Source organism: Dipodomys merriami, unplaced genomic scaffold, assembly GCF_024711535.1.
Source record: "Dipodomys merriami isolate MVZ:Mamm:240054 unplaced genomic scaffold, mDipMer1.0.p SCAF_3285, whole genome shotgun sequence".
NCBI lineage: Eukaryota > Metazoa > Chordata > Mammalia > Rodentia > Heteromyidae > Dipodomys > Dipodomys merriami.
Window position 1 is genome coordinate 284 of NW_027204810.1, and position 19,958 is coordinate 20,241.

At 47.5% G+C, this 19,958-nt stretch overlaps 1 protein-coding gene across 1 annotated transcript; it reads right to left on the minus strand.

Moving 5' to 3' along the window:
- Positions 1 to 1,007: 1,007 nt before the first annotated feature.
- LOC138841775 (synaptic vesicle glycoprotein 2B-like) lies at positions 1,008 to 19,041 on the minus strand (the record flags this gene model as incomplete). The annotated part of the gene is made up of 9 exons (XM_070042665.1): positions 19,023 to 19,041; positions 11,423 to 11,603; positions 10,718 to 10,869; positions 5,517 to 5,650; positions 5,044 to 5,133; positions 4,174 to 4,284; positions 3,056 to 3,144; positions 1,200 to 1,364; positions 1,008 to 1,137 (listed from the first exon to the last, which is right to left on the minus strand). Coding segments are annotated over exons 1-9 (1,071 nt in total), but the record flags the coding sequence as incomplete, so codon positions are not given.
- Positions 19,042 to 19,958: the final 917 nt, after the last annotated feature.

The following is a 19,958-nucleotide window of genomic DNA, read 5'->3' on the forward strand; positions in this document are numbered from 1 at the left end:
TAAGCCTTCTCCAATGGCCACATCTTTGTCGAGAGAACATTCTCCCTTCGGGTCTACACATTCTCAGCTCATACCACAGCGACCCTTCACACCTGCCGAGATCGGTGCAAGCCACGTGGGGCCGGGGCCTCCTCAGACCTGACCCACGCCAGACAGTGGGTGGGTGCGGCCGGGGGAGGGGTGGGCGTGTGCCCTGGCAGCGGGAAGTCGGGGCACTGAGTTCACAGTGGTAAGTACGGAGTGGCTGGTGTCACGGACGTGGGGTCCTGGGGCCGGTGTTCCCGCCACCAGCCCGTGACCCGTGACTGTCTTCCCACTCCTCAGTCACAGCCCAGTGGGCCTGCACAACACATTCTGGAAGACTGAGCTGCTCAGCGTCAGCAGCTGATGCACCTCAGAGTGACATCTCCACTGTGCTGCGGCTCAGACAGAGGGAGGACACGGAGAGGGACTTCCCTCCTAACACTAGGCCAGCCAGCGTGCTCCCCGCACAGCCCTGGACGACCACAGAGCAGCGATCAACCCTACGAGATCGGACCAGGTGAGAGGCCAGGGCAGTGGCATCCCCAGCAGGGGGAACCTTCCAGAATCAAAGCAGTGTAGCTCGACAGGCAGGCCATGGGTTATTTCTGTCAGCAGTGAGAGCTGTTGGCTGCTAGTTCCTGGTTCGCCTGAGTAGCCTGTGCATGCACACATACACACACGCACACGCATACGCATACACGCATACACACACGCACATGCATACGCACATACACACATGCATACACACGCATACACACACGCATATGCACATACACACATGCACACACATACACACGTGCACATGCATACACATGTACACATGCATACACACACGCGCATACACACGCACACACATGCATACACACGCACACGCACACATGCATGCACGCCTCACAAGCCGGTGAGCTTGCTGACTTCACTTCTAGAATAGCAGCTTTTTGAATATGGCGGGGGCATGGGCATGGATGGCCTTGTGATCCTGCCTGTGCAGTGACCAGGTTCTGGGGACACGTGGCCAGGGTGACGGTCCTCGGGGGAATGGCTGCACCCTCCTCGGATGAAGCCGGGGTGGTGAGGGGCAGGAGGGTGGCTGGGGGATCAGCCTCAGTCGCCCTGGATCAGACGGGTGTGCGAGGGAGCAGGCTGGCACCGCGAGTGTGCGCGTGCACGCTTACTTGTCGTTCACCAGCTTCCCGTGCTGGTGGATCTGGTTTTCCATGGTGAAGTTGATCGTGGCGCCGTACACGTGCTCCCCGAAAAACACCTTCATCTTCGACTTGTATTCTTCATCTTGAAAGTAGCGGATCATGTCGGGAAACCAGACGGTCAGCCCGTAGTAACTGCAGCAGGAAGGACAGAGCGTCTGAGCTGAACGGGAGGCGGGGAGGGAGGGAGGGAGCACCCAGCTCGCTGTCAGTGCTGTGTGCCTCCGTCTGTGATCAGAAAATCTAGCAGGACAGAACTCGGCAAATGCATAGGCGTAAGGACAAAATCATGACTGGCTCCACAGAGGCTAGGAAAGCATTACGAAATTCATTTCTGATTAAAAAGAAAAAAAACTCTAATAGATTATGGGCTCATAGACCCTTTCTTAACACATAGGGAAAAAATGAGATAGCTCAGCTCAAAAGCTAGAATCTTAATGAATAAGGAAATATGACGCTAGGGACAAGACAAGACACCCAGTGGTACTACTAAAACTATGGCTATTTGCCTGCCTGCTGTAGATCTTGGCCAACTGGTTAAATAAGAGAAAAAATGGTGTGTGTGTGTGTGTGTGCATATATAAGAATATATATAAGCATATGTATAATCTATCTATATATCCTATATATGTGTGAATGCAAAATCATAAAACAAAACTATTTCTGTTGGCAAATGATATTATTTTATGCCTGGAAAAAAAAATATGTTCAATCCTACCGATAATAAGAAAACTACAACTTAAAACCGTATTGTTCCCTTCTTCTCAGCGATGAGCCTGTCCAAACCTCAAAGTCTTCTCTCTTGGTGAGACTGTAGGTTGACAAGTGCTTTCCCTCAATTTCCTATTCTTCCAGATCGTTACTCTTCTGGGAACTGATCCATTGATGAGCCTGCCCCAATTCAAAGTGGCCTGCAAACAGGGTTCCTCATTGTGGAAACTTCCTGCATTCTGGTGACAAGGCCCTGGCATATGATAAGGCCCTGTGATATTTTACTATAGGTTGCTAGGCAGTAGCCATAAAGAAGAATAAAGAAAACCCTGAGGGGGCTGGGCGCTGGTGGCTCACACCTGTCATCCCAGCTACTCAAGAGGCTGAGATCTGAGGATCACAGTTCAAAGCCAGCCCAGGCAGAGAGGTCTGTGAGACTCTTACCTCCACTTAACCACCAAAACCTGCAAGTGGCGCTGTGGCTCTAAGTGGCAGAGCACCAGCCTTGAGCCAAAAGAGCTCAGGCATAGTACCTAGACCCTGAGTTCAAATCCCACAATCAACAAAAAGAAAGAAAGAAAAGGAAGGAATCCCTGTATTAGTCCACACACGGCTCCAGACTATGTCATAGAATACAAAAAGCAAATGCAAAGTATGTTCCTTTGAATAAGAAAAGGAGGAAGAAATAAATAAGCATATATAATTATTTGCTTGCACATCGCTGGAAGTACGCATAGGAAATCCACAACCATTACGTACAGGAGGCAGAGGAAGTGGGGGAGGGAGGCGGAGGGTACAAGGCTGAATGTTGCTCCAACATTGCAATCCATCACCTAGGCCAGGAAATGAAGTTATCCACGAATAAATAGAAATAAGATGTTTTTCTTTAAAACAAAACCAAACCTGTCATCATCCAGCGTCGTTGGCTTTGAAAACAAACAAACATTCTCTCCTAGTTGGGCTGGGAGCATTTGAGGGGGGGCAGGGCCAGGCTTCCCTGGTAATGTCTCCATCTGAATCTAGAAGGCCAGCACTCCGGGTGCTGACACTTGGTGGTGACCCTCATTGAGTCCAGGAGACCACGACGCGGGCGCCCGAGTTGGGCAGAACTTTACCTTAACGCCAAGGTGAACCAGACCACGGCCAGGATGAGGGTGTTCATTCTGAAGGGGCCCAGCACGCAGTACAGCGCGTTATCCCAGACCTGCGGCACGGATCAGAGAAGAGGGGTTGGAGGAAGAGCTCATCTCTCGGATGGTCCCCAACAAGCTGGGGGCACGGACCCCCGCATTTCTCCCTGACGCGGGCAGCGCTGACCCATGACCAAGGGAGTTCATGTCCCTCGCTGGCCGCTCTCCAGAGAGCGCGTACGATGATGTGACTGAAAGCGCCCTGAGTTAGGATGTCACAGCACTGCCTTGCGGAGAGTCGTGAGCTCTGCTCCTTGACTGTGGGCACGGGTGGGAATCTAAACGTTTACTGTCCATCCGTCCTGAGCCCCATGGGGTCTCCCTAGACAGGTAGCTGCTCAGCTACACCAACTCCCAGCAGCTGACTTATTCCCTGCCTCCAGGGTCCAGCTCCCTGGAGAAAAGGCATTTTCCCGCAGAAAAGAATCACCCTCCGGGCGCCAGTGGCTCATGCTTGTCAGCCTAGCTACTCAGGAGGCTGAGATCTGAGGATCGCAGTTCAAAGCCAGCCCGGGCAGGAAAGTCCATGAGACTCTTATCTCCAATGGTTGGAGACCAGCAGCAAACCAGAAGTGGCACTGTGGCTCAAGTGGTAGAGCACTAGCCTTGAGCCGAAGAGCTGAGGGACAGCGCCCAGGCCCAGAGTTCAGGCCTCACCACCGACAAGGAAAAAAAAAAATCACCCTCGGGTCTCTTAACGCTCCCTCCGAGAGCCATGGGTTTCACTCTCTCTTTTCTTTTCCTGTGGATTAATGGATACTTCTAGAGAGAGGGGTATTGGCTCCAACTAGTCAAACCCCCGGCCTTGGAAAAAAGCAGAGCAAAGAAAAGATACAGAGGTTCGAGAGTTTGCACCCCCGGGACAACATGGCCAGTTGGAGACACACACAGGCTGGAAGCGAACATCCCGAACCAGAGCTGTGTCCTCTGCATCGCAATCGCGCTGCCTTAAAAGCTGTGGTCTCTGTTCTCACCCACTAAGCCTTCCCATGCCAACCGCACCACCTTCCACTGGACACACGTCCCCTCACCCCCGACTGTACCTGCTTGAACGTGGTGGTGAACCTGACCAGCCAGCGCTGGTACCAAGTTCCTGTTGAACTTTGGATCTCGATGAATTCATCCATTTGCTTGGGTGTTTTGATGTGGGAAACCTGGAAAGCAAAAGAAAGATGTGGGGGGAAATATATTTGTTTCTATTATCATTTTTCTAATGGACACTACCTGAGGGAAACCCTAGAAAGACATCCATCGAGATGCAAGGAATAATCATGACAAAGTGACAGGAAGGACAGACAGGACTGTGATGGAAGTATTGGAAGAATGATCTTCTTTGGGCACAGCGGCTGTTACAGGAAGCCGCGTGGTGGGAAAGGGCAGCTGGCACACAGTGTGAACACCTTCCTGGGATTCCCCTGTGGCTCACACTCAGTGTGAACACCTTCCCGGATTCCCCCGTGGCGCACACTCAGTGTGAACACCTTCCCGGGATTCCCCCGTGGCTCACACTCAGTGTGAACACCTTCCTGGGATTCCCCCATGGCACACAGTGTGAACACCTTCCCGGGATTCCCCCATGGCTCACACTCAGTGTGAACACCTTCCCGGGATTCCCCCATGGCTCACACTCAGTGTGAACACCTTCCCGGGGATCCCCGTGTCTCACACTCAGTGTGAACACCTTCCCGGGATTCCCCCGTGGCTCACACTCAGTGTGAACACCTTCCCGGGATTCCCCCATGGCTCACACTCAGTGTGAACACCTTCCCGGGATTCCCCCATGGCTCACACTCAGTGTGAACACCTTCCCGGGATTCCCCCGTGGCTCACACTCAGTGTGAACACCTTCCTGGGATTCCCCCATGGCACACAGTGTGAACACCTTCCCGGGATTCCCCGTGGCTCACACTCACCGTGAACACCTTCTCAGGGGTCCCCTTGGCCCTCATGTTGGTGTCGTGGACTTGTTTGAGAATCATCCAGGCCTCGTCATGCTTACCCATCTGGAAAAACCCAAGAATGACACAGGAGCCCCCAAGGGTGAAGTGTTCAACCTCATGTTCAATCTGGAAAACCCTACAGGCCCAGACAGGGTGCAAGAGCCCTGAGTCTGGAAAGATCGGACGTGGACCAGTGACCACATGAGGGCCTGAGAAGGATTAGGATGAGTCTCCACCTCCCCGCGGCCCGTCTTGGGTGGATAGCAAAGTTGCACCTTCCAGGCATGAATGCCAGGCACTGCTACCGCTACCCACTAGGAGTAACTACTTGCAGTTGGAAGGCTGGATGGGCGGCGGGGTGAGATCCTGCCCCTTGCAGTGATCACTTGGGAAAAGGGTAGGTGTGGTGTGATTGGCTAGGGTGAAGTCGGGGCCTCAGATCTCACCTCGAGCAGAAAGCGGGGGCTCTCGGGCATGAACTTCAAGGCCACCGCGGACACGGCACAGGGCAGCACACAGACGATAACGAACACCCTCCAGCTGTGGAAGTGGTAGCTGGTCCCCATGCTGAAGCCCCAGCCTGTGGAGAAGCAGATGGCTTGTGGCAAACAGTCTCTCCGTCAGGCAGAAGAGTAACCCAAAAAGCACCGAGGACAAATGTAGATCTTCCCTAGGACCCGGCCATATCACACCTGGGCCTCCAGCCAGAGCATCACAAGCCAGGGTACCATAAAGATGCCCACACACCCATGTTCACTGCTGCACTACTCACAAGAGCCAAGTGGTGGACATGGCCCAGGTGTCCTACAATAGATGAGTGGATCCGACAATGTGGTTCCCATACACACACTGGGAAGAGCCTGGGCTTTTGCAATCACATAGATAAAGGTTCAAATCCTGGCATTATCACTTTGTTACCAGAATATCGAGTCTGAATGCAAGTGATGATTCCTCCACATATTTTTTTTAACCTGTGAAAGCTCCTGTTAGCCCATAATAACTCACCTGCTTCTTAGGTAGATTTGATTTTTTTTTTCTTTAGAAATAGCTACATGAGGGGCTGGGAAGGTGGCTCAGTGGTAGAGCGCTTGCCTTGCATGCATGAGGCCCTGGGCTCGATTCCTCAGCATCACATAAGCAAAAAGAAAAAAGCTGGAAGTGGTGCTGTGGCTCAAGTGGTAGAGCACTAGCCTTGAGCTGAAGAACTGAGGGACAGCGCCCAGGCCCAGAGTTCAGGCCCCATGACCATACCCAAAAAAAAAAAAAAAAATAGCTACATGATATTTAGTGCTAAGGATGTTATATTAAAAAGATCAGGGCTGGGAAGGTGGCTCAGTGGTAGAGCGCTTGCCTTGCATGCATGAGGCCCTGGGCTCGATTCCTCAGCACCACATAAGCAAAAAGAAAAAAGCCGGAAGTGGCGCTGTGGCTCAAATGGTAGAGTGCTAGCCTTGAGCTGAAGAGCTGAGGGACAGAGCCCAGGCCCAGAGTTCAGGCCCACGACTGGACCCAAAAAAAAAAGGATCAGAAAAAATAACTATTTTTTTTAAGACCAGGAGTATAAAATAGACTGACGACACTTGATGCATAAAAGACAAAACTGTATTGCTGGGTACCAGAGGCTCACATCTGTAATCCTAGCTACTGAAGACACTGATATCTGAGGATTGTGGTTCGAAGCCAGCCTGGGCAGGAAAGTCAATGAGACTCTTATTTCCAATTAACCACCAAAAAGCCAGAAGTGGATCTGTGACTCAAGTGGTAAAATGCTAGCCTTTAACAAAAGAGCTCAGGGACAGTGCTCAAGCTCTGAGTTCAAGTCTCGGCACTCACTCTCACATGCACATGAGTACACACACACACATACACACACACACACACACACAGGGGTAAAACTATGTAAACACTGAGTTCTAATTTTAGAGGGTAGTAATGATTTGGAGATAAAATTCCCAATTCCTTTCCTTAGAAAACATGTTGAGCATGATGGCTCATACCTGTAATCCTAGCTACTCACAAGCCTGAGATCTGAGGAACAAGGTTCAAAGCCAGCCAAGGCAGAAAAAGTCCATGAGATTCTAATCTCCAATTAACTAGCAAAAAGCCAGAAATGGAGGTTTGTTGCAAGAGGTAGAGTGCCAATCTTGAACAGAAAAAGCTTCTCAAGAGTAAAAGTCCCTGAGTGCTAGCCCAAGTTCTGGCATATACACACACACAAATATATATATGATAGATAGATAGATAGATAGATAGATAGATAGATAGATAGATAGATAGACAGATAATAGACATAATTCATGGATAGATAGATCGATACATATATGTTGAGAGCTGACAGTAAAGTTTAAAGGTCATCTTGACCCCTGTGCTCACTTAAAGGCACGTACAAGGAGCTGGCTTTCTTGAAAAACACCAGGTGCCCGGCATTGCTCTGCTATGTCTGCAGAGTTTGTTTTACTTTCTACCAGTTGACCTTGTCCTGTTTTTACTGCACTCTGTTTTTACTGAAATTTTCCTTGTTTTTCTGGACTATTGTAACCTTATGTTACCTCTTGACTTCTAATAGTATATATTAGGGAAAGTTAAAAATAAACAGTGCTGCAGTCTTGAGCTGCAGACCTCCCGACCCCATCCTTTGTCTTATGTCTTTATTTTTCTTGTCCTCGCCCCCTAATTCAGGATGCCCTTTTGTTGCCGGCAGGCTCTGGCACATATAGACATATAGACAGACAGATAGATAAACAGATAATGGACAGAAAATAGGTGGCTGGAAGAAGATGGATAGATGGATAGATCAGTGGGTGGAGGGATAGACAGATGGATAGACAGACAGACAGATAAGGTTGGCTGCTCATTTTGTGTAACTACCTCTGTGACACAACTTACCCTACCGGCAGGTGACCCTAGCCAGTATCCAGGGTTCCTACCGCTGTTTCCTTCTCTGTCTCTGTGGGGAAGGGATCGGGCAGCAGGAGGCAGGGCGCCACGGGGACGTGGCGACTCGGGCATAGTCCGCCGCAACAGTGGCACCGACTCATTCCGAGTCTGTCTGTTGGCACAGCGTGGTGCAGTGCCGTCTCACTGGGGTTTGTTTCCTCCTTTTAATTTTAATTAAAAAGCCTTGCCTGCTTTCAGGGGACAACTCGGAAGAGAGAGATTTTTTAAAAAAACACAAAACAATAGCATTATTTACACATCCTCAGCTCATGTCGAAAATCTGTTCTGGCCTCATTAGAAATAAATCATCAGAAAACACCCAACAGCCAAACGCAGCATAACCAGGGAAGACTGAGCAGCGGAAGGAAGCACCCTGCCCTGGAAAGACATTTTTTTTTAGTCTTTATAATGATATGCATACAGTATCCAGAATCCACTATTCCCTCATGCGTCTGTGGTTTTTATGGTAATTTCAGTAACCTGCTTTTAGTGTGTTCATTACACACATCTTTGGGGCCTTATATTGAATACAATTAAATGGTAAACTGCCCCCAAATATTTGGAATGATACTGATTCGGAGGCAGAAATCGTCCTGTGACGGTTAGCTTGCCCTACTTGTCTGGCCGAACGCCACACACGCCAGCCACAAGGAGAATGAATCTTCCAGAGTAGAGCATCTTTTTGTTGTGTTGTTTTTTTTTTCCTCCCCCTGGGCCATGCCTTCTGAGCTTTGTGGCTTTCCCTCTCCACGAGTCATCTCAACGCCTGATGCCAAGGTCTCCCCTCATCCATTCCTACAAAAGCAACCAAAGAGATGGCGCGGACCATCCACGCACGCACACAGGCACATACACACACAGCAAACCCCTTTCCGCACTGCCCTCACGTGGGTTAGAGGGGCAGTGTCTTAGCTAGAAATGTCATCGACTGTCTGCTGTGCTGTGAATAAAACAGCTTTGTGCTGGTAAAAAGTAAATAAATAAGTAAGGCTTAAATCGTTGCCCTTATTATAATATAGCCTAGCCTACCAGATTTCTAGAATGGGTTTCCACCAAACCAATGCCTGTTTTGATTAATGTTCTGTTTGAACATAGAGTGTAAAAGTCACCGATTTCATACGGGAAAGTGTATGAAAAATGTGCCAGATAGACAGACAGACAGACAGATAGACAGGTATAGATAGATAGATAGATAGATAGACAGACAGACAGATAGATAGATAGACAGACAGACAGACAGACAGACAGACAGACAGACAGACAGACAGACAGACAGACAGACAGATAGATAGATAGATAGATAGATAGACAGATACATAGAAAGAAAGATAGATAGATAGAAAGATAGATAGATGGATGCTTGGAAGTATCCCAATAAATTCCTTTGTACAATTAATACATACTACTAATAATTTATAATAATATAAAGAAGAGGAAGAAGAAGGAGAAGGAGGAGGAGGAGGAGGAAGAGGAGGAGGAGGAGGAGAGGAGGAGGAGGAGGAGAGGAGGAGGAGGAGGAGGAGGAGGAGGAGGAGGAGGAGGAGGAGGAGGAGGAGGAGGAGGAGGAGGAGGAGGAGAAGAAGAAGAAGAAGAAGAAGAAGAAGAAGAAGAAGAAGAAGAAGAAGAAGAAGAAGAAGAAGAAGAAGAAGAAGAAGAAGAAGAAGAGAAGAAGAGGAGGAAGAGGAGGAGGAGGAGGAGGAGGAGGGAGAGGGAGAGGGAGAAGAGGAAGAAGAGAAGGAGGAGGAGAAGGAGGAGGAGGAGGAATTTGTTTTTTACAAAACAAATAGGAAAACATTTTGTCCACCTGGGATAAAACGTTTATAACGCCTCCACCAGCCATGGCGGTGCACACTGGTAATCAACAAGGAAGATGAGGAAAGAGGATCACAAGTTCAAGACCAGCTGGGGCTCCCCCTTTAGCTCGGCTCCAGGGGCTCACGTCTGTAATCCTAACTATTCAAGAAGTTGCGATCTGAAGATCACAGTTCAAAGCCACCCCAGGCAGGAAAGTCCATGAGTCTCATCTCCAGTGAACCACCTAAAAACTGGGAGTGGAGCTGTGACTCAAGTGGTAGAGCGCTAGCTTTGAGCAAAAAAATTTAGGGACAGCTCCCAGGCCCTGAGTTCAAGCCTCACAACCAACAGGAATAAAAACAATTCACTACCTCTAGGATTTGAAAACCTACTGGGTTTCTCAGCCAGCGAAAGGAAAAATGACTAGGACTAGTGAAGTAATGCACTGAGCTGTTTTCCAGATACTTCTGTCACTAGCCAGTTATCTGTAACATTTCATACAAAATTGCAAGCTCCTAATAGCAATTGTTTCCTCCATCCAAATCCATGTTTTAAAGTCCCATGAACTATGCTGCTGGTTATAATATCTTGGAAAATCCTCCCCTTGCACACACAATTCTTGGTAAACTATTTCCTGTGTTAACCAAACCCAGATGTGTTAACACTAAGAAGCTATTTCCACTAGTGTGTGTGTGTGTGTTTATTGGTTGGTTGGTGGTGCTCAGGTTTGAACCCAGGGCCAGGGCCTTGCTTTTTTTTTTTTTTTTTTAAGGCAGGTGCTCTATTGAGCATTGACATCATGAATGTGTGTGTAACGTTCGATGGTTTTGTAGGACAATGAAAGTGATACACAGGAGCTGTACGTGAATACAGCAACAAGGCGAAGGTGCTGGGCTCTTTGAAGCCAGGGTCTCACCGTAGTGGGGAATGATACTCCAGGCCATGGCCGATGCGTAAAGACCCCCGGCCATCCAGAAGATTCCCAGCCAGCTGAGGTGTTCTCCTCGCTTCTCCCGAGACAAGAATTCAGAAAAATAAGCAAAAACAATGGGCAGGGAACCTCCAATCCTGCAGAGAGAAAAAGCCCAGAAAGAATCAAATTAGATACTAAAAATGCTTATGGCAAAAAAAAAATTGATCATGCACAGTTTTGCAGCTGAACAGAGCTGTTTACCCTGTGTGGGGTGGAAGGATAATAGAGAATCCTTTTATTGTTGGTGGTGGTGGTCGTGGAGCTTGAACTCAGGGCCTGGGCACCGTCCCTGGTTCTTTTGCTCAAGGCTACCACTCTACCACTTTGAGCCACAGTGCCACTTCCAGCTTTCTGGTGGTTCACTGGAGACAAAGAGTCTCACGGACTTTCCTGCCCAGGCTGACTTTGAACCACAATCCCCAGATCTCAGCTTCCTGAGTAGCCAGGATGACGGGCGTGAGCCACCAGCACTCAGCCTAATAGATAATCTTGAGAGCCAAAATACTCAGTCTAAGGTTTCAGGAAAGAGCACACACACACACACATCAGGAGTACCAGGACAGATGGACTTGAGCTAGGGCAGATGGACCAGGAGGTACTCTAGTTTAGGACACTATTAGAGGCCAGTTCAAGGTCACTGAGTCATACCCTATGCCCGAGATGAGTCTGCAGAAGAGGAAGGCTCCATAGCCCTGCACAAAGGAGGAGAGGGAGGCGAAGCAGGCGTTGATGGCCAGAGACACGCTGAGGACTCTCTTCCTCCCCAGCTTATCAGCCAGGCCCCCCAGGACGAAGGCCCCCGCCATCATTCCTAAGTAGACTATCAGCCCTGTGAAGAGGGGACACAGAGGGACAGATGGGAGAGAGATGACCTGGTATTAGTCACATCGGAGGTTTAAAAGATCTATTACTCCATCTGTTTTTAACCCACCCTAGAACGTCCATGTCATAGAGGTAGAAAATGGAAGGTGATACAATATCCACGGCAAATTAGTAGTTACAACTTTTGATACATGTTCTTCAAAAAAAAAAAATAGCCTCACCTAGACATACACACACCAACACAGATCAACTGAAATCGGATAGACTTACCGTTCTTAAAGACTTATAGATGAGTAACTCACAGACAGTCCTTGAACTACAAAAAGTTCTGCCCCGGAGAGAGATGTTGAAAGAGAAGATTTCTGGGGTGAATTGCAGCAACAGACATACAGGGACAAGGAAAGGGAGACCATGATATAACAGAAAAAGAGTGAAAGCTAATGGGACTGGTTGTCTTACTGAAGAGTGATGGAAAACCCTTTGCCAGCTATAATCAAGGTCCAGACCTTGCAGCAAAATGGATGTGAGAGAGCCCTTCTGCATGTATGTGGGGGTACAGTGTCCCCAACATCATTTATTGGGGGGAGGGGACTGCATCTGTATCAAGGATTAATTGACTATAAATTTAAGATCTAGTTCAGATTCTTTATTCTGTTCCATCATCTATGTATTTTTAATTCATTTATTGTTATTGTAAAGGTGATGTACAGAGGGTTACGGTTACATAACTCAGACAAAGAGTGCATTTCTTTTGAACAATGTCACCCCTTCCTTCATGCTCTCCCAGTTTTTCCTTCCCTCCCCACCCACAAGTTGTATAGTTCATTTTCAACACAGTATCCAGTGAGTATCACTGCTTTATTTGTTCACCCTTTGTCCCTCCATTTCTGCGCCCCTCCCTTCATCCTCCTAAAGATAGATAAATGAACAAACAAGACAAAAGGAAATGAAAACAAAAGCAGCAACAAAGAGAAAAAAAAAACCTTGTTTCCATTTTCAAACACAAACAAGGTCACACTAAAGTACCAGCACAACTATGTTCATTGCAGCATTAGTTACCATAGCCAAGATATGGAATCAACCCAGATGCCCCTCAGTGGATAAATGGACCAAGAAAATGTGCTATACATACACAATGGAATTCTACTCATCCATTGGAAAGAATTTTTTTTTTTTTTGGTCGGTCATGGGCTTGAACTCTGGGCCTGAGTGCTGTCCCTCAGCTCTTCAGCTCAAGGAGAGCGCTCTACCACTTGAGCCACAGCACCACTTCCAGTTTTCTGGTGGTTTATTGGAGATAGGAGTCTCACGGACTTTCCTACCCAGACTGGCTTTGAACCACAACCCTCAGATCTCAGCCTCCTGAGTAAGCTAGGATTACAGGCGTGAGCCACCAGCACCCAGCCTGGAAAGAATCTTATTGTACCATTCATAAGAAAATGAAAAGACTTGGAAAAAATTATATTAAGCAAAGTAAGCCAGACCCAAAGAAACATAGATTGCATGGTTTCCTTCATTTGTGGTGACTAGAATGTGCCTATAAATCTACAAGAAAACACACTGGATAGTAAAAAAAAAAAAAATACACTGGGACATGATAAATTACACAGGTCTTTAGACATTCACACCGAGACCAAAGGAGGATATTCTTAGGAAAGGATCACATAGGCACAAAAGCTAAGTGCATCTGACCATATAAAATAATACTTATCAAAATGAACTTCTGTATCTATACATTTTTACACTAGTACCATCAAAGTGTTTTGCTGTAATTATCTTTCAACTTGGTCTGGTTGAGGGGGAGCTGGTTATTGTTTTGGTTTTAATTTTTTTTCCACTGAGATTTTTTTTTATTTAAATATTTGTAAGGAGTGGCCATTTAACAAAGCAGTTTATGAATACAATAGCATATTTTAATTATGCAAAGGGGTTTCACTGAAACACTTCCAAGCCTATAGAAGATATTACATTACATATTACATATTATGTCATATATTATATATCATATATAATGTCTGATGTATATAATGTACTTAGATCATATGCACCCCTCTATTCTCTTATTTTCCTTTCCCCTTTTTATTTTTATTTTTCACAATTTTAATGGGCTTCATTATTCTTGTTTCTCAGCTGCAGACAATTAACTCTAACCATGCAGATGCCCCATCCCCCTCTCCTTTCGTCCTCTCTAGCTTTGAACTGCATTTGAAAATCAGGTATAAAATTGATGGCCTCCACCTTGTTCTTTGAGCTCAAGATTGCACTATTGGATGTCTTTAGTGTCCCCTACAGGTTTTAGGATTTTTTTTTTCTATTTCTGTTTTTTAAAAAATTCCATTGGAATTATGATTGGGGTTGCATTACACATCAGATGAACCTGGGTACTAGGAAAACCTCAAAATATTAATTCTTCCAGTACAGACTCTAATTATGTCTCCTTCCATTTCTTTCATCCATGTTCTATAGTTCTCAATATATAGATCCTTCGTTTCCTTGGATATAATCCCTACTTTTTTTATGCTACTGTAAATGGCATCATTTTCCTGATTTATTTTTCAGATAGTGTGTGACTAAGATTTAGAAGCACTACTGACTTTTGCATGGACTCTCTTCCTCGGTTGTCAGATTGAAAACGCACGTCCAGTTAGACTTCTGATAGCTTTGAACCAAACTAAAACGGCTTCTAGGCCACCAACGAATGAGCACTGTATCGGGGGGAGGCATCTGTCTACTTCCAGAGCAGAGCTCTGCCAGCTGCTCCCTGCCAGGCTCTGCAGAGACAGGGTGCCAGGGGGAAGTCCCGAGGGTGGAGAAGGACGGAAGCCTGGCACCACGCTGCAGGTAACCTCTTCTCTGAGGCACCAGCAGGGCATCCGCTGAATGCAAACAGCAGACACCGTGGCACCAACCCCAACCTCCCTCACCAGCGTGGTGCCAACCACGCTGAGAGTGGCATTATAGCTCTATCTGCGACCTGTAAACCCTTCCCACCCCTCTGTTTCTCTTTGTCGCTCTAATGGCTACTGCCACTCCCTGCTGTCATTACTACAGTAATGCTGCTCATTTTGATGGTGTCACTGGGGTTTTGAACTCAGGATCTCACACTTGCTGGGCTATTTCAGCCATAGCTCTAGCCCAGCCATACAGATGAGTCAAAAAAAAAAAGGCAAAACTTATTTAACCAGTTAATTTTATATCAAAGAATCTCTCAAGTAACTGGTAGAATTTCTGTCTCCTGATGATTCCCACTGATCTAGACACATAGGTAAATTGAGAAATCTTAGAAATGAGGCATTGAATTCAATCTCTCAGCTTTACCAAATGAAGAGGTTGGTCCCCAAAATGATCAGTGATTTTCCCCGCCCCTCAAACCCCCCAACCATGGAGGAGGACTAGCTGTTGCTGCATCCCTGGTCACCTGTCTCCCTGCTATTTGCAAGCCAACCTCCTGGTCCAGGGGAATGAAGGGACCAGAGAAACAAGAGGAGCCTCTTCCGTGCTGGGTTTGGAGGCTGGGAAAGGAGCAGTGGAAGAAAAATGAGCCAATCCACCAGGGAAGCGACACATGAAATTCACGATGCCTCACAACTGGCTGAGCTATGAAACTCATTTGAAATCTGTCTCTAGCAGAAGAAATTAAGACAATAAACTTGGAAAAACGAGAGCGCAGCGGAGTGATCAAAAATGACTTCGGCATGAAGCAGACGAGGGACTTGTTAGAAAGCCAGGAACTCGGTCACCCTTCGCGTCTGCTCCACAGGCTGAGTTGGCCATGATAGGCCCCACCCCCAACCCCTCCACGCCCTGAACTATGTAGGAAAATTAATGGCTGCTACCTGCCGAGCAGAGGGGCCTCGAGAGATGAAAAGACTGCCCATCCCGATTTGATCATTACGCATCATGGGCCTATAACCCATCATATGGTAGGAATAATTATTATGTGTTGATTAACAAAATTAAGGGAAAATATTCAGCCTTTTAAATAGCTAAAACAGAAGGAAGGCTCCACATCTGTGGGCTATAGTTTGCAGATCCCCTTTTCCAAGCAAACTCCTGTTCATCTTTCCTGGCCTCCACAACTCAGACCTCTCTCTGCTGTTGGAGATCTGATTGTACGGTGCTTGTCAAATTCCTGTAACTGTCAGCTTCTGAAGGAGGGGGAGGAAGAGGAAGAGGAAGAAGAGGAGGAGGAGGAGGAAGAGGAGGAGGTGGGTGAGACAGGAAGGGAGGAAGGAGGAGAAGGGAAGGGAGGAGGAAGAAGAGGCAAGAGAGGAAGAGAAAGGACCGTGCGGGCTCTGTGTCATCGTGTTGTACTCAGCATAGATGTTCACATAGTAGCTGCTCCATTAATGTTAGTCCAATAAATTGGACAGAATAAAAATCATGCACACTCTAAAACAAGCTGAAAACAAAAGGCATAAAGGGTAAAGATAAAGAAGACAAACAAAAGCAAACATCGATGACCTCACTACTCGAAGATGCTCAGGGTGTTTTGGTGCATGGCTAACTTCCCAGTGGAGGTTCACAGTGGAGAGCAGTCTCTTGGTTGGAAATTTCCACCCCGGGGAAGAGCATCTTTGTGCCCGTGTCCTCGTGAGCTTCTCTAAGACATAGAATCCTAAGGTCAAAGGGGATCAGGGATTTTGTGGTTCCCAAGCTGGGTGGAAATTTTTCCTTCTAGGGAGCTGGCAAGTTCACAGATCTCACAAGTATTTCCTCCCATCATCAAAAGCTCAAGGATAGTACCCTGGCTCTCAGAGGGTTCAAGCCCCATGACCAACCAAAAAAAAAAAATTACTTGCTGATAGCAGAGATGTCAGCAAAAGCTTCTGTATGGAGGATCATCTTGGTTTAGCAATTAACCAAAGACAAAGAAGGCCTTTCCCACTTTTTCTGCATAAATGCCAAAGAGGACCCTGCGCTCCCTCTTCCTGCAACCCCTCAACTATTTATTTGACTCTCTGCAGGAATAAGCATCATCATCTCCTGACTAAATCACCTCCGTTCCATCTACGGCTCCCAAGCAATGGTTCCTGACAAGTCCTCTCCATTCTTCCTTCCATAACAAAGAACCTCTGTTGTGGTACTAGGAGTTAAACCAGGGTCTTGGGCATAGTAGGCAAGCACTTGGCCTCTTGATCCATGCCCTGACCCCTAAGCTATCATTCCTTGAAGGGTGATGTTGTCCTGGACAATGGTCAGACCCACAGAGTGACACATGGGATAAAGGCCAAATGCATGACCAGAATCCCCGAGAGACGTCTCGCTTTGCGATTACCTCATGGAAGAAATCAGGGCATCCATCTGTACACCCCATGAAATCACATCAGATGCAGGCAGGGGGGGTGGTCCCCAGTAGGACCACTCATGTAGTACAGCTGAGAACTGGAGGTTGAGACAAAGGTAGATAAGATAACCCGCAATTTTATAGAGTAAGAACTCTATAATATCGTTAGATGCTGGTGGTCGTGTTAGCTACTCAGGAGGCTGAGCTCTGAGGATTGCTGTTCAAAGCCAGCACAGGCCGGAAAGTCTGTGAGACTCTTTGTTTGCAATTAACCACCAAAAAGCTGGAAGTGGTGCTATGGCTCAAGTGATAGAGCGCTGGCCTTGAGCAAAAGATGCTCAGGGACAGCATCCGGGCCCTGAGTTCAAGCTTCAGGTCCCACACCCAAAACAAGAAGCCTATGATTTTGAGGATAGGTAATCTATAGTTTTACAGATTAGATCATCTAGTATTCGTCTATAGATTAGATGGATACCCTGCAGTACCACAGATGAAAAATCCAGGGTTCTGGGAGCTGACATGAAATACCACCAAGCTATGATGCCAAGTCTACCCTACGAGAACTCGTGTAATGTTAGCCTCGGATGGTCACCCTCCTTCCTTGCCAGCAGAGGTTTTTTTCTAATTTAAGCATTAACATGTGTTCAGAGAAACCCCCTACTTTCCCCCCCGCCCATGTCCACTCAACACTAGGAGATGCATCATCATCTTTGTCTCCTTGATGTTTTCTACACCTTTCTTTGCACGACAAAGGGTTCTATAAGATTATCCTTGGGCCTCACGCCTTGTAACCTGTTAGCACATCTCCTCTCGAGGGTAAGAATTCCCTTTTTGTGACCCGAGGACAGGTGAGGGAGAGGGGCCAGGGAAAAGATGGGACTTCTTAGCTCGTTTGTTTGTTTCGGCACATGCCCAGCAGAGATGAATATGTACGTGCCTCCTACTCAACAAAACTGCACGTGTGAGCAGGGGAGGCTCACCCTCTTAGGGCAGGGGTGGGGAGGGGTCGCATCCAGAGTCCTCCCTGATCCCCCAGGGGCCTGGTGAAGGTGATGGCAGATTTAGGGCCAAATCCTCCTTCCCCTCCCCCTCTCCTGCTAATACCCATGAGGTTCAGGTTCTCAGCTCTGGAAACAACCTGGGCTCCAGCAGCGCGCTCCCCAGACCCTCTTCCTTCCTACTGCAACAGCTCCCAGATGAAGGGCCCGTGAAAACAAGATGCTCAAGAGCCACACATGCTCCTCTTCCTCAGAGCTTAGAGAAGAGGTGCAGTGACACCCCAGTATCTTTGGGATGGGCCGGGGGACATTTATTCTCTGAACGGGATTCACTTTCTTGTGCAGGAAGGAAATAGAACACCCAATGGGGAGAAGCCTGAATGGCGGGGTGAGGACTTCTCGTACTGTGTTCTTTTTCTGGCCCGTTGATGAGGTGTGGAGCCTAGAGGCTCAGAGAGTGGCTTTTCAAGCCAAGAGAAAGGAAGGGGGAAGAGACAAAGCTGGATCACTGCTGGATCACAGAGGGCCTTTCCCCAAGCACAGACCTAGCAGCTTGACCTTAAAAAGTCCATGATGCCTAACTTGGGCTGAAAGAAATGTACAGCATCAGCCGAGGGACCCCGGGTCTGAACTCGGACGGCTCACCATTATCAAACCAGTATCGCTTTCCAGCGTTAGTCCATCTTCAACCGACAATTAGTAACAGCGAAGAGATCTGACACGATGGTTAGATGACACGGGCAATAATTTAGCCAAGGCAAATGGCATTCTTCTTGGTCAGTCTTCACAAATACCCCCTAGGAAGGGGACATCACCGTCACCCCTACTTTGCAGACCAGGAAACCAAAGTAACAGAACCATGAGTAACGTTCCTGAACTCACTACGTGAGAGGCAGGCACCAGTGGGTCACACCTGAAATCCTATCTACTCAGGAGACCGAGCACCAGAGGATCACCGAGGGAGGCCAGTCCAGATAGTAAAGTTGACTAGACTCCATCTCCAACGTAAACCGACAAAAAAGCAGGGCTAAGGGTATGGCTTGAGTGGTAGTAGACAGTGTAGCAAGCATGAGGTTCTGAGCTCCAGCCTCCATGTTACCTCATTGCCACAGTAGAAAGCACTGGGTACTGGTTGCTTTACCTGTATCACCTCGGTTCATCTTCACGACGAATGCATTATTACCTCCACTGACACTGGCTGAGTGGCACTGCCAGTTGCCAAACTCTCGTGGTGAAACGCCACCAATTACTCATCACTGAACTAGATTTCCTCTTTGCTGCAAACCATCTGTACTCGGGCAGCTATCTATGAGGTACTGGGGACAGGGAGAGACCGGGAGAGAACTCTAGTTTGGCAGAGCAGAATGGGCAGAGACAGACTCAGACAGACCAGGCACCCTAGCCTGGCAGCCTTAGGTACGGCTCTCTCTGAATCACCTTGAGTGTCAAACCTCCAAGGTGGCACATGGCTGTCCTGGTATCAGGATACCCCACATCCACTTACACACACACACACACATACACACACACACACACACACACACACACACACACTTCTCAAACAACAGTTGAGTCTGCCCTTTGGGGGACGATTCAAAGCATCTTCCTAGCAAACACGGCGGGCAAAAGTACCCAAAAATGAGCCCTTCAAGACCCCATTTCCTCACCCCACCCCCACCCAGGCTGTGACCTGGGAGCTGGCAGGAGCTAGCGCCCTACTGCGGTTCTCTTAATGAGCAGGCCGGGCACTGCGGTGCCAGAGAGATCAGCAGAGCATAAAATCATTACTGACATTGCCAACGTTGGCTAAGGGAGATCCAGATTTCAGTTGTACCACAAAGCAAATTAGACCAGCCAGGGGTGATTTGGTGTGCTATTTGGATTTTTGCTTGTCTTTTTTATATTAAAAAAAATCTGTTTATAAGTCAACCTCAAATACATTTAATAGACTGCACACACATACACACACACACACACACACACACACACACACACACACACACACACACATATTAAAATTCCACTGGTTAAAAAAAACAACAGAGTGATATTCTTGTTTCTCAAATTATTGCTTCTG